Source organism: Tyto alba, unplaced genomic scaffold, assembly GCF_018691265.1.
Source record: "Tyto alba isolate M040663 unplaced genomic scaffold, T.alba_DEE_v4.0 Super-Scaffold_20000042, whole genome shotgun sequence".
NCBI classification, from domain to species: domain Eukaryota; kingdom Metazoa; phylum Chordata; class Aves; order Strigiformes; family Tytonidae; genus Tyto; species Tyto alba.
In genome coordinates, this window is record NW_024881293.1 from 15,546,388 (window position 1) to 15,561,471 (window position 15,084).

The 15,084-nt window shown below is 62.1% G+C and overlaps 1 protein-coding gene across 4 annotated transcripts; it reads right to left on the reverse strand.

Moving 5' to 3' along the window:
* Positions 1-1,120: 1,120 nt before the first annotated feature.
* On the reverse strand, positions 1,121-13,824 carry KANK3 (KN motif and ankyrin repeat domains 3). 4 transcript variants are annotated; one of them, XM_042794621.1, is made up of 11 exons: positions 13,790-13,824; positions 8,029-8,103; positions 6,011-7,726; positions 5,682-5,781; positions 5,330-5,533; positions 4,703-4,790; positions 4,118-4,337; positions 3,643-3,785; positions 3,180-3,380; positions 2,998-3,088; positions 1,121-2,702 (listed from the first exon to the last, which is right to left on the reverse strand). In XM_042794621.1, exons 2-11 carry the CDS (start codon positions 8,063-8,065, stop codon positions 2,641-2,643), a joined length of 2,862 nt encoding a protein of 953 aa, XP_042650555.1. In that variant the 5' UTR covers positions 8,066-8,103; positions 13,790-13,824; the 3' UTR covers positions 1,121-2,640. The 4 variants fall into 4 exon arrangements, with proteins under 4 accessions (XP_042650555.1, XP_042650556.1, XP_032858979.2 ...); XM_042794622.1 differs by lacking the exon at positions 13,790-13,824 and adding an exon at positions 12,909-12,989 and having other exon boundaries at positions 1,121-2,699; XM_033003088.2 differs by lacking the exon at positions 13,790-13,824 and adding an exon at positions 12,909-12,989.
* Positions 13,825-15,084: the final 1,260 nt, after the last annotated feature.

Consider the following 15,084-nt stretch of genomic DNA (forward strand, 5'->3'; position numbering starts at 1 on the left):
GGACTGGTATTTTCCATCTGCCAATAGAGTGATACTGGTTTGTGGTGTGTTTGAACCAAGTCAGGTCTGCAGCTCCTCATACTGTGGTCTCTGATGGGAGTGTTCTTCACCTGTCAATGTCCTACACTTGATTAAGGTACTTTAGTGGCAGGGGGGATTGAGGGTCCTAAAGCTGAGGAGAGTACTTCTGGAATAGATGTTAAAATTGCTGAATTTAGACAGATAGTGAGGATTGCTGGTGTTAAAAGACTGTGGTTTAGTTTGTGGTTGGTTTGTTTGTGGTTTTTTTTTGTTTGTTCCCTCCCCCCTTCCTGCAGATGTCAGTTGTGCCCTGATCAGCTCATGTGTGGCCTGAGGTAGATTTTGTGATCTGGAGAGAGCCCTTGTCAATATGTGCTCGCACTGTTGCTTGATCTTGTTCTTGATTCTTCTTTGGCGGTGTTTCAGTTTCAGAGCATCAGCTGAGTCCACGCTCCCCTGATTTGTGTGACACAGCAGAGCTCTTGGGACCTATGAGTGCAAGAAGTCCACCTCAGTTCACTTCTCTGGCTGCTGTTTGTTCCCTGCACAGCTTTAGCAATGACCAGAGTGTCTGCTCTGGTGGCTGCCAGCCCTGACTGCTGAGTGACCGAGACAGGCGGCGTCAGCAGTGAGTTGGTGGCCAGAAGTAAACTTGGGGGGGGTGGCTCAGAGCAGCTGTAGCCCTTTATGAATATGCCTGAGGGATCAGCGTGGCCCTTGGCCACATGAGGAGGGAGGTGGCTTTGCATCCCCACTCTCAATCTGATGGTTGCCCTTTAATGTTGCAGCTTAATATCAGAGTACCGGGGTGAACCAAGGGCAGTGAAGGGCTATGGCTGGTCCCAGCCTCCACTGGGTCCTGTGAAGTGAAACATGTCAGAAGACACCATGGTACCCAACTGGGACAGCTCAGCTGGAGTAAAACCAGACTGATGGATGTAGCCAGATCATAAACTTGCAGGGAATGAATTGAAACATGCAGGCACCTGCTCGGGGCGAGGGCTGTGCTGGGCTGTCCCTCTGAAGCTGTTCTGGGGGTTTTATCTTGAGCCAGACAAGAAGGCAGGAAACTGCTGATAGTCACTGTAATATTTCAAAATAATTTTACTTAAAATTTTATTCATATCTTCAAAATAAACATCAGTATTAAAATATCAGTAAACAAACCTGTGAGACCAAAGCAGTGAGTACAGAATACATACAGAGGAGTATACTAGAGAGTGGCTGTGAGCATTGTATATTAGCTTCAGTGCAAAGCTGAAATGGGCCCACTGTGAGGACAGCGGCACGTTGCCCAGAACAAGTTTGTTAGGGAGCATTTCCCAGCTTGCAGTATGGCTCAGACCAGGCCTGGCTAGGGCAGGAGTGATGGGGTGGGGGAGGCTGGGCCGAGGAGCAGAAATGGGGGCTGTGGCATATTACCTTTGTGAAGGATTCAAAGCGGAGCTGGCTTCACATGCAAAAGCCTTTTTCTTTTTCCTTCCGGTCCTTAGTCCTTCTCTGTTCCCACCCTGCCTGGGTCTCTCACACTCGCAGACACACACACATCCTCTGACATACGTGTCCATCTCTGTGGGCCCTAGTCCCTCTGAGCAATTCTTGCTGGTCTCTCCTGGAGCTATCCTCAACTGCTCTATTCCCCCTTGGAAAGGAAAGTGGGCCAAGAGGGACTTGGTTGCGGGCTCTGGTTGCCTTCATAGTGAGTGGCTATAAGACTGTTTTAAATGGGAAAATATTTAGGAGGTAATTGCTATCTTTCACTTGGGAGAAGGTCCCTGCTACCTGTGGGCTACCAGCTGGGCACTCTCAGTCCCTAAATGCATTGATGGCTCTTGGCCTGCTTCGGTCAACTTGGCTGCAGTCCTGAGTGCCCAGAAGTTTTGCTTCCACTGAGCAAATAAAATCATTGTGTGATTTCATGTTGAACTTGATCCTTTGACTAAGCAATATAATTTTTTTTTGCTTTGTGTGCATGTGCTAGGAAAAAAATCTCAGATTTCAGCCAGGAAAGGAAATGCCAGAAAAGAAGGGCAAGTATTTCAGTCTGAAAGTGCTCCCAGCCTGCACCTGAGGCAGCGTTAACCAGCTGGTTTGTGTCCCCCTCTTCTGTCACTGCACAGGATGCGCCTGGATGCACCACTTCCCCGCCAGCACCGTGCAGCACAGCAGAGTCCCTGAGCTGACACTCGCCCTCCCGCAGCCCTGCTCCTTGTCACCAGCCCCACTGCCTTCCCAGAGCTGCCAGGACCTGGCTGAGATAGTGGAAACCAGGTGCTATTTCTGCTGGGCTTGTTTTCTGCTCTTCAGTGAGTTAACGACTTGCAGAGGGCTCCGAGGTGGTGCCGCTCCAGTGGTTGTGGCGGGGAGCAGGGCTGGTGGGGCTGGCTTCTGCTTGCTGCATTTCCCACCCCGAGGTCACTTGATGCTCGGCTCCTCTTGCTCCCAGCAGTGGAGATGGGCGAGTGAGGCCCAGGGATGGTGCCTGCTCTATTGACAGGAGGATTAAAGCATCTGCAGCTGCAGAGAGCAATTCAGCACACAAAGGGGTGGCAGGCGGGGGGACATAAATTACAACCCAGTGGTGATGGTGGCTGGCTGGCCCCTGGCTGGATCCCAAGGTCACTCTAATTTGGTTTCTTCATGTTCCCAGGGCTCTTTGTGTCTGTCAGCGATGTCTGCTGCTGCAGAGAGAGCAGAGTCATGAAATATAACCAAAGACACCTCCCACGATTACTGGTCAGAGCCAGCCAGGCTCGTTCTGTGCTACTGAGGATGCACTGAGCGTGTGGCACCTGGGGTGCTCTGCTCTAGCCCCTGCAGCCCCTTCCTGGCGAGTCCCATCTGTGTCACAGCCCTGTCCCCTCCATGGGGCTACCTGCCCACCCTGCAGCTAAGCTGGTGGCCCGGTGCCACCTCTGCGGCCCTTGTGTGGGACAGGGCAGGCGGCAGGAGCTGGGTGGGAATTGCAGTACTCACGGGCAGCTGTGCCTTTGAGGTGGGCGGAGAGGAGCACAGCAATGTTGCTGTGGCCAGCCTCCAGTGCGATGGTGACGGCATTGTTACCATCCTAAAAAGGAAGGGAGAGCGCTTGGGCGGGAGGTCTGGGGACAGGACGCAGGGTGGGCAAGCATGCCCAGGCCCCAGCAGCAAAGGCTTACGCTGTCCACGATGGCGACGTTGCAGGTGGGCTGAGCCAGCAGCAGCTTCACTGTCTGCACGCGGCCGTGCTCGCAGGCGCACATCAGCGCCGTCGAGCCCTCCTCGTCCTGCAGGTTCACGTCGGCTCCGCAGGCAAGCAGGGCCTCCACCATCTCCTGCCGGCCGTGGCTGACGGCCAGCATCAGTGCCGTCTGGCCAGCCTGCAATGCGAGGGACGCTGCCAGGCTGCTCCTGCCCTGGCTGTGCCACCCACTCTTCCCACTGTCCCAGGGAGCGACCGGTGCCGTCCCCAGAGCCCACACGGTCTCTGAGGAGCTCCTAATGTGATGCCCTCCCTGTGTACTGGCCCCTTCAGATTTTGGAGCCACAGTCCTGCCCTTGGAGGACGTGAGTGTGGCCCTGGCAGCTGCTTGGGAGTGAGGGGAGAGGATGAGGATGTGGTGGTCCCCAGCCTGCACCAACCTGGCTGGCCTTGGCATTGACATTTCCCATGCTGAAGAGCCTCCTGACCACGTTCATGTCATCCTCCTGCTCAACGGCCGCCAGCGCTGCCAGCATGAGAGCTGTGTACCCAGCTTTGTTCTGGTGGTCCACGTTACAGACCTCTGTGGGGACGGGCAGAGCGGGGGCCTCAGGGTGCTGAAGGGGCTTGGGGGAGGCACAGGCTGAACCACGTGCCTGGCTCCTGGGAGCCATCCCACAGCCCCATGGGCACAGACCTGCTGATGGGTCCCCCCATCAAATCTAGGCTCCCAAAGGTCTGGGGGGGCTGCCCACCCCACCCCACCCCACCTGTGCACAGACACAGCCCAGGGCAGCTCTCCCTGCCCCACTGCTGTCAGCACCTTCCCCCCACGCCTGGCATGGCCAGGATGTGACCTGGGGTACAGAGTGGGATGGTGGCAGAGGGACATTTCTGTGGGTGCAGGGCACCCACCTGTGTCCAGCAGCAGCTGCACGATGTGGAAGTTGGAGTGGGAGACGCTGTAGTGCAGGGCTGTGTTGCCATTCCCATCTGCCAGGTTCACCACGTGGGCCAGGAGAGCTGGCGAGACCTCAGCAAAGGCCAGGAGGTGGTTGGCGACCGTCTCGGGGATGGACAGCTTCTGGCTGGATAGACGGAACCACTCCTGCAGGACCAGGCTGCTGCTGGTGAGCTGTGGGCAGCGAGCAGGGCTGAGGCGGGGGTCACGGCTCCCCCCCCCTCCCCGAGCCTCTGCACAGCCCCACACCCCCGCCGCCTCTCAGCACACACCCCACCCCACTGCTGGCCCTGGCAGGGAGCAGAAATCCTGCTCCAGAGGGGACTAGGTAAAAGCTGAAACCCCAAAACCATGCTGGGATGGCCCGAGCTGAGTCCACATGGGTTTTGGGGTACCTGGGACAAAGCCTGGGGCAAAGGGCTGTGTTGTGGGCCAAGGTGCTGAGCCACTTTGCTGGTCCATCTTTGAGGAGGGCCAGCCCCAGGGAAGGACCCCAGCAGGGGCTGGGTGAGCTGTCCCACCCGCAGCACCCCACTCACCACCTCTTTGCTCTTGGTGGCACCAGGGTGGCCCAGATGGGTCTTGACGATGAGGCAGGCCTCCCGCATTCTGGGGCTCAGCTCAAACCTGGGGAGAGCATGAGGGTGTCTGCGGTGTGGGGCTGTGTCGCCCCGCCAAAACCCTGCCAGCAAGGGGCACCCGAGTCTCCTCGCAGAGGTTTTGCTCCTCTTCCTCAGGCCTCCGAGCCTCCATGAGCTCCCCCTGGTGCAATGTCCAGCCTGGTGGTTGCACCCTGGTAGCTTCAGCCTCTACAAACACCTGCTGAACCGAGCCTTATACAGATGTGCTCAGGCATGAGTTATCTATTTTCAGGCCAAACTTTTTCCTTTTCTTGAAAAATGCCATTAAGGGCTCTTGGTGGTTTTGTCCCCCTCCAAACTATCTTCTCCAGCAAAGAGGCATCTGGGGCCTCGGTCTCGTCCTTTTCTTAGCAGACCCAAGAAGCTGGAAGGACTTTTTCCTGCCAAATGGTTTCTGCAGGAGCTGAATGTATTTTTCCCATCGACTGCACTGAAACCAGGGCAGACAGCCCTAGTCAGCAGGGCTGGTGCCAGCCCGTGGCTCCCAGCTGCGCAGGGTGCGGGAGCCTTCCTGTTGGCACTTACTTCTCCTTCACCTCGGGGGGCTCTGGCAGGACCACGCTGGCCCCCTCATGCTCCTGTCCTGGCTCTTGCTCGCCTTCCCCAGCCTCCTCATCTGAGGTTTCAGTGTCTCCCTGTTCCTCGCTGTTGGAGCTGTCGGCCGAAGCCTTCTCAGAGGAGCTGTCTCCTTCCTCCTCCTCCTCCTCCTCGCTGGATGTGCTCTCGTACCTGCACAGAGGGAGGATGCTCAGTGGCCAAGTGGCACTAGGCCGGTCCCCTCCAGGCCCCCCCATTGCCACTGCCCCCAGCCCAGGACAGGGATGCTGGGGGCTGGGGCTGGCCCGGTGGGGTGTGGCAGGAGCCCCTCAACACGTACTCCCCATTCAGCACGCCCACAAACTGCAAGCTCTTCTTGCTGCCCTCAGGCTCGCTCCGGGGGGGACCATCCCGCTTCTTCATGATGGACTTCAGGGCTCCTGGGGGTAGAGAGATGGGTGTCAGGGGCCCAAGAGCAGGAACTCCACCCTGGGACTGCCCGGGCACCCCAAACCCGCCAGACCCCAGGACAGGCATGGCAAGGGTGTGGGCAGAGTGCAGGCAGGTGCTGTGACGCAGGTAGCATCGGCCCTGCAAGCGCTGTCCCCAGCAGGGCCACCCTCTCCCTTCCCAACCCAGACCCTGGTGTCACCTCTGGTGCCGACTCACCGGCTGCAGGGCTTGGGGCAGCTCCGCTGTCCCGTGCTGGGGACAGGTCCTGGCCGCTCTGCGTGCTCTCTGGCGCAGCTGCCCTGGGGCCCGGGCTGCCCTGGCACATCCCAGCCATTGCTCCCGCGTCCCGCGCCACGGGGCTGCTCGGGGCACTGCCCGCTCCGGGCTCCGTCTCCCCGCCCGCCGGGACGGTGCTGCCCACCTCGGTCTGGCTGCCCTTGTCTTCGCACCCGGCAGCTGAATCGGGTCCGACTGCCACGTCCCTCCCGACGGGGCGGCAGCCCACCCCGACGCAGGTGGTTGGGGGGTAGCACTCCACGCCCGCCTCTCTCGTCTCCAGGGGGTCACCGGCTGCCCGGCTCTGCGTGGCCACTGCTGCCTCCACCAGTGCCTCGGCCACCTGTGGCTTGGCCATCACCTCCTTGTCCACCCGCCCGCGGGGCCGGCGGGCGCACACCTCCAGCCGCAGCTCCTCCAGCTCCCGCGTGGCCTCCCACAGGTGCCCCTCCATCAGGGCGATCACCTCCTTCTGGTGCCCCACCGTCTGCTGCAGCAGCCCCAGCTCGCGCTCCGTCTCGCTGGCCAGCCCCAGCGAGGACTCCAGCACCCACACAGCTGCGTCCCTGCGCTCCCTCGCCTTGCCGCGGGGCACATCGCCGCCCTCCTGCTGCGACCGGTAGTAGAAGACGGCGTCGGTCATGGCCCGGTCCTCGCCCACCGCCACCGAGCGGCACGGCCTCTCGGCAGCCCTGGGGCTCCTGCCCGGCCAAGCCCTGCCACCCCGCTCCGGCACAGACAGCTTCTCTGTCAGCTTCCTCAGCTCCGCGACCTTGCTCGCTCGCCCCTTGGCCGGCTCCGCTTCGCTCTCAGGCCCCACTCGGGGCGGCTCCTCGCTCCCTGCTGCCGCCTCGGAGCCAGGGGGGTGGCCGAAAGCCTCGCCAGGCTCCACCGACAGCTTCGCCATCAGCTTCGCTTTCTCCCTCTTCAGCTCGCAGACCTGGGCCTCCAGGAGGGGGATGGTTTTCACCTGCTCCTCCAGGTCCCGGAGCTGCTGCAGGGCTGCGGCCATCTGCTCCCGCACGTGCTGCAGCGGCGCAGCGCTGAGCCCTGCCGCCGGCGTGCTGCGCCCCGAGCTGCTGGGGCTCGCCCGTCCCCAGCCCGCCTGGCCCTCGGCACCCACTGGCACCCAGGGGGGCAGCTGACTCAGGGTGCCTGGCGGGCCACTGCGGGGGGGAGCACCGGCATCCTGCCAACGGCCCTGCTCCTGCTCCAGCCTCCTGCTGGTCTCCAGCAAGGTGTTCTCCACCCGCGGGTTTCGCACCGGGCACTTGCGGGTGGGAGGTGGGAGCAGCCGAATTGGCGGCGACGGTGAGACGGGGTGGGAGGTTGGTTTGCTCGGGAGCTCCAGGGGTGCCTGGCTGCGTGGGGACAGCAGCGGGGCGGTCCTGCCCTCCTCGCTGGCTGTGGAGGCCAGGGACTCGGTGGAGGTCCAGGCGCTGGCATGGCTGCTGGGGCTGCGCAGGGCGCTGGGCGGCTGCCGGGCCCCTTTCGCTCTGCGAGGCAGCGGCGCTTTCCTGAGCGTTTGGCCACTTTCGATGTCATCGACGTATTTCAGGAAATCCAGGTCCAGGAGGAAGCCGTAGGGGGTTTCCACTGAATACGAGCTCTTCTCCCCGTTGTCCTGGTCCCGGTACAAGAACGGGCCCCCGAGGTCTAGAAGAGGAGCAGAGACAGTAGGAAGGGACCTGGCAGAGATGGGAAGGCTTTTCCAACTGGGCTATACGGGGATTTGCAGCCTACAGCCCCCCTCCCTGCCAATCCTGCTGGCAGTGGGCCCAGCGGATGGCCGGTCCCCAGCACCCTTGGGTGTCACAGGACACCCGCTCTGTGGTGGGGTCAGTGTTGGAGTGAGGAAACCCACTGGGACAGGACAGCCCCTGGAAGTGGCTCAGCCCCACCACTTCCCTCACACTCCTTCCACTGTCCCTGCCTGGTGATGACCCCGATCCCTTTACCTGGGAGGTTCTGGTTCAGGGGTGCAGGCTGAGCCATCTTCGCCCCGGGATGCTGCTGGCCAGGAAACGATCAACCTGCAACAACAACGGGGCCACGTCCAGCGGAACTCTGCAAACTGGGGGCTGGTGAGCGCCCCCCCAGCCGCAAACCACTGCCCCCTGCCCAGGGAGCACCCTGTGGCCACCCCCCGCCATCTGCCCGGTCCCCCTCGCCTCCCTCCAGCCCCGGTGCCATGAGCTGAAGCTCGAGCTGGCAGCTGGGCGGGCAAGTGCAGTGCTGCCTGTGGGGCTGGGGACTGTTTGTACATTTAAGGAATGCTTCGCAGCCCAGGCTGGGATGGCTGTGGCAGTGGCGCTGCCAGCTCCAAGGGTGCAGGCATGAGTCAGAGCTCGGCTGCACAGAGTGAGCAGGCTGGGGGAAAAAAAAAAAAAAAGTCTGCAGCCTTTATGGGTGCAATTCTCAGAGGTTTGCTTTGGAAAAACGGAATCCATGCTTTTGCAAAGCCACGTGACTGCAGGCAGCTACTAGCACCTGTCGCTCACTGGGTGTGATGTCCATCCTTGGTGCCTGGGCTGAGCAGGGCCGGGGTGCTGGCTGCTGCCCATCCCCACCTCAGGGCTGTCTTGAGGGCTGGTGACCCCCAGGAGAGACCTGGCTGCTTTTCCTTGTCAATAACGCAGGAGAAGGCATGGCGAGAGGCAGAGGGGAATGAAACGGGAGCCTGGTTTTCCCAAGATCCAGGCATGGGCACGCTGGAGGAGAGCCAGCAGGATGCGGCTGTGGCCCAGGGGTGAGCTCACGGCTGGGGATGCCGCCAGCTGTGAGCATTCATCTGGGACCTGCCACGACATCTGGCAGCATCTGGGTGCTGGAGCCCAGGTGAGAAGTGCTCCTGGTGGGAGCAGGATGGGGGTGAACAGCAACCCGGTAGCACCCACTGCTGCTGCGCATGGTGTCACTCTCCAGGGAGATGTGGGATCCCTGCGTGGCGGGGACATGGTGGCCCTGCCCACCGGGCACAGGTGGCCCTGGGGCTGTGCAGCTGTCAGCGGGCAAAGCATTTGGCACTGGGCTATTTTCAGAAGAAAGCAGGGGAGGAGGCATGCCGCAGAGGAGAGGCAGCTCAGGCACAGCCCTAAGGGAAGCTGAGGCTCAGTGCTGCCCAGAGCACAGGATCCAGCCTTGGCTGTGGAAAAACGCCCGCATCCATCCCCAAATCCGCTGTCCGTGACAACCAGAGGATACGGACTATTCTAGCAGAGGTGCTGTGGCCACCCCTGTCACACAGCCCAGCTTGGAGACAACGTGACAGCCCCCGGCTTGCACCCGCAGCCCACGACGATGCCGCCTGCTGCCCCCCAGCCCCAGCCGTGCCACTGCAGTTGCCAGCCTGTGGTTTGCCCCGACTGTGCGACTGCCAGAAGCCGGAGGAGCAGCCGTGGCGCAGGCCAGGCTCAGGCTGGGCACCCAGGCGACGTGGCAGCCCCCCACCGCCAGCCCCAGTGCACGGAGTCAAGGGCTTGAGTCCGGCCGGGCAGGGACGAGGCGCTTCCCAGTCTGGGGCTCTCCCAACCCACCCACAGCTGATGCACATCCCAGATTCCACCTCCCTTGGGATCATCCCAGCTTTGTGCCAGCACCCCTTCCACATCCCTTGGGAACATCCCAGGCTCCATGCTGGCACCCCACCATTCCTGTGCCACTGGCTTCATGCCTAAAAGGGTCTGTGCATCCCCCCACCTCATCTAATCCCTCTGGCCCCAGGAAGCAGCCAGCCTCCTCCTCCACATGGCGCTCACTGCAGGGAATTAAAGAGTGCCAGGGCAAGGACCAAGTTTCTGCCAGGCTCTGCGCACGCCGTAAATCAAACAGGAGGAGGAGGGAGAGCAGCAGGAGCTGGAGCCAGCGGGTGCATTTCCTCGGGGGAAGTGGCCGGCAGCTCCCTTCCGCCATCCGGCCGGGTATTGTGCTGCCTGGGGCTGTGCCAGGAAAAGTTACCTCCGCTCATCCCCCTGCCACCTCGTCCTGCCCCTTCAGCTGACGCCAGCAGCTGCTGTCAACCATGTGGCTGCACTGCCCACCCCCAAACCTGGGGAAGATCCTCCTGCAGCTCCACCGTGGCTCTGGGCACCCATCGCTTTTGGTCCACGGGGATGGGCTCGACCCAGGGCGGGAGCTTCTGCCTTCACCCAGCTCTGAAACAAAGGGCCAGGCCAGGCAAGGGGACCTGCAGGCTCCCAACCACGTGCAAATTGCCCCCTGGGACCTTGTGATGCGCCGGCCTTGACAGGGTCCCCGTGACATGCAAACTGCCACTGGGCTGGGTGGCGAGGTGAGTGGTGGGCTGGATTTTAGCTGGTGAGGATGAGCAATGGAGGCAGACGGCCCTGGCGCGCAGCAGCGGTGAGAGGGTTAAGTCCCCACACCCACGGCCCAGCCACTGCCGGCACCTGCCCGGGCACCGCACAAAGCCAGCCTTGTCCCCAGCCAGCTGCCATCACCGTGGCACCGGTTCAGAGAGAAGCCGCCCTCCACCTGGGCTGAAGTCCCGACGGGGAAGACTGTGCCGGTCACTTTGGAGGAAAAGGCCATTTTTCAGCAACTTTGGCCACTCCCCCCGGGTACTGGAGCTTGGTGCTGGGGGGCTGGGCACAGGCACCCCTGGGTGCCAGAGGCAGGGGACCCCACACAGTCCCAGCCTCCTTCAGAAGAAATGAGAGTTTCTAGCTCCGGTGTTTCCACAGAAAACCAGGATGGGACAAAACGCAGTGCTGCTGGGGGGGCTCAGAGCAAGAGGAGGATGTGAAGGGACTCAATCGTCCCTGTAGAGGCAGGGCTATGCTTCACCCTGGGCTCGCCCCTCTCTTTCCCCCTCCTACTGTCACACCAACACCAACACAGGAAACCTGGGGCCAGCGCGGGAGCTGCTCCACTCAATTACAATAAAAAGCCATGTGAGGGATGGGGCAGCCTGGGCACCTCGGCACAGCTCAGGTACCACCCTGTACCCACGCTCCAGGCCCAGCCAGCCCCCTGGGACCCCCAGCCTTGTGGTCCATAGGGCGATTCCCACTCTGGGTCCCCAAGCCACCAGGCTGGCAGGGGACAGGCCTGGGGGAGCTATTTTTAAAGCTCTGGACTCCTTTGGGCCCTTTGATTTGCCAGGGGCACAAGTGGGGCAGCCCCTGCCCTGGCTCAGCTATGCACTGCCATGCAGCCCAAACCACTCCACTGGCGTGGCCAGGGCTGGACACAGGGAGGGCTCTCCTCCCGCGCCAAAATACTGAGGTCATGAGGAATGTGAGAAGAACAGAGTCCAGAGCAGCCCTGGCCAGCACGACTTGATTTATCTCGGCCAGGCATGCTTCCCTCGAAGCTGTGTGCAGGCGATAAGCCCTGAAACTCAGGGCTGAGGCTGTTCCAAAGTTAAGGGGAAACCACTGAGCAAGCACACGGCTTCCTCCGCTGCCAGCGACCTGCTGGGATTCAGGCTCCTCGCATGGAGTCAGCCACCACGCATGCCCAGTCACCTGCAGTGTCACCTGCTGGTGCTGCAGACTGGGTGTGGACAGGAGGTATCTGGGGCTCATCACACCCTCCCAGACGCCCATCCCAGCCCCATCCCCTGCCTGTACCTGCTGCCCGTGCCACCCCTTGTCCCTGTGCCCGCTCGCCCAGGCCACCTTGGCCACGCCGTCCAGGCTGGGGCTGCTCCTGGAAGAGCCGGATCCCATGCGGGTTGGTGCGCTGGCGCTGACCCAGAGAGGGAAAGGGAAACACTTCGATTTTCTCAACAGCCTAATTTCAGGGTTGGGCTGTTATTTCTGGAGTTGTTGTCATCATCGGCCTCGGTGACTGGGAGGCCATGGGGGCTGCTCAGGCTCTGCACCCACTCCAGCACCTTGGGGACCTCCCCAAGCTCACACGACACCTGGACAACAGGCGCTTGGTCTGTACGCATAGTCACACGGGGATCAGCTCTACGTGCCCTGCCACACCTATAGCTCTATAGGGCTCCTATATCTCCACTAGAAAACATCTCCCGCTTGTCTCGCACCATCACCACAAGAGCCCACCAGCACTTTCCACTGACACCTCCCCGATTCTCTCGGGGCTGGTGGCAACACACGGAGCTGGCAACAAGCCCTGACAGCCTGGGATCGCCCCGCTGCGAGGAGGTGCTCAGGGATGAAAGGGTTAAATTCCCGCCCATGGTGCACAGGATGGGATAAGCGTTGGGATACGTGTTGTCGGGATACACGTTGGGACACACGCACAGCGCCCCGCGACACATTCCCCGGGTGCGTGCAGGGAGCACCCTGAGCCCCGCAGTACCCCGTGTGCCCTCTGGCACCCCAGAGGGGCCTGCAGCAGCCCGGGGTGCCCTGCCACGAGCCCAGCCCAGCAGGCGTCCAGCACCCCGGGGTGCCCGCAGCACCCCCAGCCCGTCGGTCCCCCGCACCCTCGGGTGCTCCACAGCACCCTCAGCCCGAGCAGACCCGCGGCACCCTGCTCGCCCCTGCACGTTAGGGTGCCCGCCCCCCGCCCAGGACACCCCGGGGGGACTCCCCCGTCCGCGCCAGCCGAGCCGGGCGGCCCAGCCCGGCCCCGGCCCCGGCCCCGGCCCCAGCACCTCCCGGGTGGGAGCAGAAGCCCCGGCCCGGGCGGAGCCCCCAAGGCGCGGGGAGCCGCGGGCGCCCCACCCCGCCGCGGGGGCTCCGGAGCGGCCGCTCGGCGGCCCCCGGGCGGCGGCGGCGGATGGGGGGGCCCCGCCACTGGGACGAGCCTCCGCCCCGGAGCCGCCGCTGGGGCCGGACCCCCGCCCCGTCCCGGCCCGGCCCGTCCCGGCCCGGCCCGTCCCGGCCCCGCCGCCCCTCACCTTGCCCCCCCGGGTGTCTGGGCTGCAGCCGGGCCCCAGCGCGGGGCCGCCGTCCCGGGCCCGGCGGCTCTGGGCTGCAGCGCTGCCCGGGGCGGGGCGGGGGGCGGGGCGGGGCGGGGCGGGCGGGGCGGGCGGGGATCGCCCCCGGGCCCCGGCCGGGCTGGGCGCCGCCCCCGGGCCGCTTCCCCCCCCCCCCCCCGTCGGCAGCCCCGCTCGCCCCCGGCACGGGGGCCCCACCGCCCCCTTCTCGAGGGAGAGGGCGTCCCTGCGTCCCCCCGGGGTGGGACATCCCCCGTCCCGGCCCCCTGAGGGGAAGGGGTGTCCTGGTGAGCCCGGGAAGGGGGGTGTCCACTGTCCCCGTTACCCTGGGGAAGGCACGTCCCTTGTCCCGGTGAGCCCAGGAAAGGAGGTGTCCCCTGCCCCCCTTGCCCCAGGGATGGGGGATCCCCTGCCCTGGTTACTCCTGGGGATGGGGTGCCCCTACTCCAGTGACCCATGGGGACGGGGATGTCCCTGCCCTGCTCACCTCGGGGGCGGTCACCCTAGAGAAAGGGGGGATCCCCTGCCCATGTCACCCCAGCACCGGGGGATCCTCTGCCCTGAGCTCGACACTGCTGCTGGCTGGGGGCCTGCAGGTGGCTGGGGTCCAGATCCCCGCCCCACCAGTCCCTCTCCCAGCACAGCCACCCCCCAGCCTGCCCCCAGCGCCCCCCCCCACCGCCTGCCCCCGTCCCACCCATGGCTGGGAGCCCTGTGCCGCCTGCCCTGGCTGGGCTCCCCAGGCCTGGCCCCGCTGGGTTTTTGGCAGCCCTCCCTTGTCCCGGCAGCAGGCTGTTTGTCTCCTTTTCTTGCCAGTTTTCTTCCCCGCCTGCTTTGTGCACCGATTGCTCAGCCGCTGAGGTCTGGGCCATCCTCCGTCCTGCAGAGACCCCTGGCAGTTCCACACCTTACAGCTCGCCCTCACTGACTGCTCTAACCCCTTTCAATGCTGGAACTCTCAGCAAAGATTTTTGCTTCTTTTTCTTTCCTTTTCAGCTGCTGAACCCCCCTGGGTATTTTTCCATGGCCATCGCTTCTGTAATGCTACTCACGGGAAGAGCAGGAGAAACAAGATGTGCTTCCCGGCGTCCCGCCCAGCTGCCGGCTGGCAGCTTGGGGACTTCCCGAGAAAGCGTTTGCATCCGGACGGAAGTACTTTAATAGCTCTAATGGATCTACCTCCACCGAACAGACCTCGTTCCTCTTCAACCATTTACATACTTGGCCTCTCCGGCATCCTGTGGTAATGAACTTGTGATTTCATGCCCCTGTTCTGTCTGTGAAGCAGGTCTAGAACAGCACCACGCTTGTAATTTCACTGACTGCTTGGCGGAGAAATCAGATTGGGTCGTCCGTAGCTGTGCAGCTTGCCTTCTCCATCCAGATCTGGAAAGGTAAGTTCTGGAGCAGTGAGTGACTTCCCACTGGTGTCTGCTTGCCGGCTGCACTGCAGAGCTCATGGCCCGTGTCCAGGCTCGGAGGTCCATGAAGAACCCACATCCAGGTCCCTCACTCCTGCTCTTGGACATCCGACAAAAATGTCACCATTGCCAAACAGCAATTCTTGTTTCCTCCTTGCACAGACAGGGAAAAAAAAAAAAAAAAAAAAAAAAAAAAAGTAAAGGAGGAGTTGAGGAAAAATGAGCTTGGGAAAGTGATGTTACCCCAGCTTTGCAGGTGCCAGACCCTGCTGCCACCCTAGCACTGGGGCAGAGCTGCGAAACTGGGGGGGGGGCCTCAAACCACCCAGTGCCCCTGAAGGGTTGCCTAGATTTGGCAACATCTGCTACCAACCTCCAAAACAAGAGGAAAACATTTCACAATGAGAACAATCATCCACTGGAATAATCTCCCCAGGGAAGTGGTGGATTCCCCAACACTGGACACTTTTAAGACTCATCTGGACAGGGTGCTGGATCATCTTGTCTAGATTGTGATTTTATCAAGAAAGGTTGGACCAGGTGGTCTTTGAGGTCCCTTCCAACCTGGGATTCTATGATTCTATGATTGGTGCTGGAGCACAGAACTGTGGCAGCTCAGAGATGTTTCCAGGCTAAAACTCAACAGCAGCCTTTGAACAAGAAGTGTTGAGTTGTTCCCTGCACCAGTCAGACTCTTCTGGCCTTAAGCCCTGGTG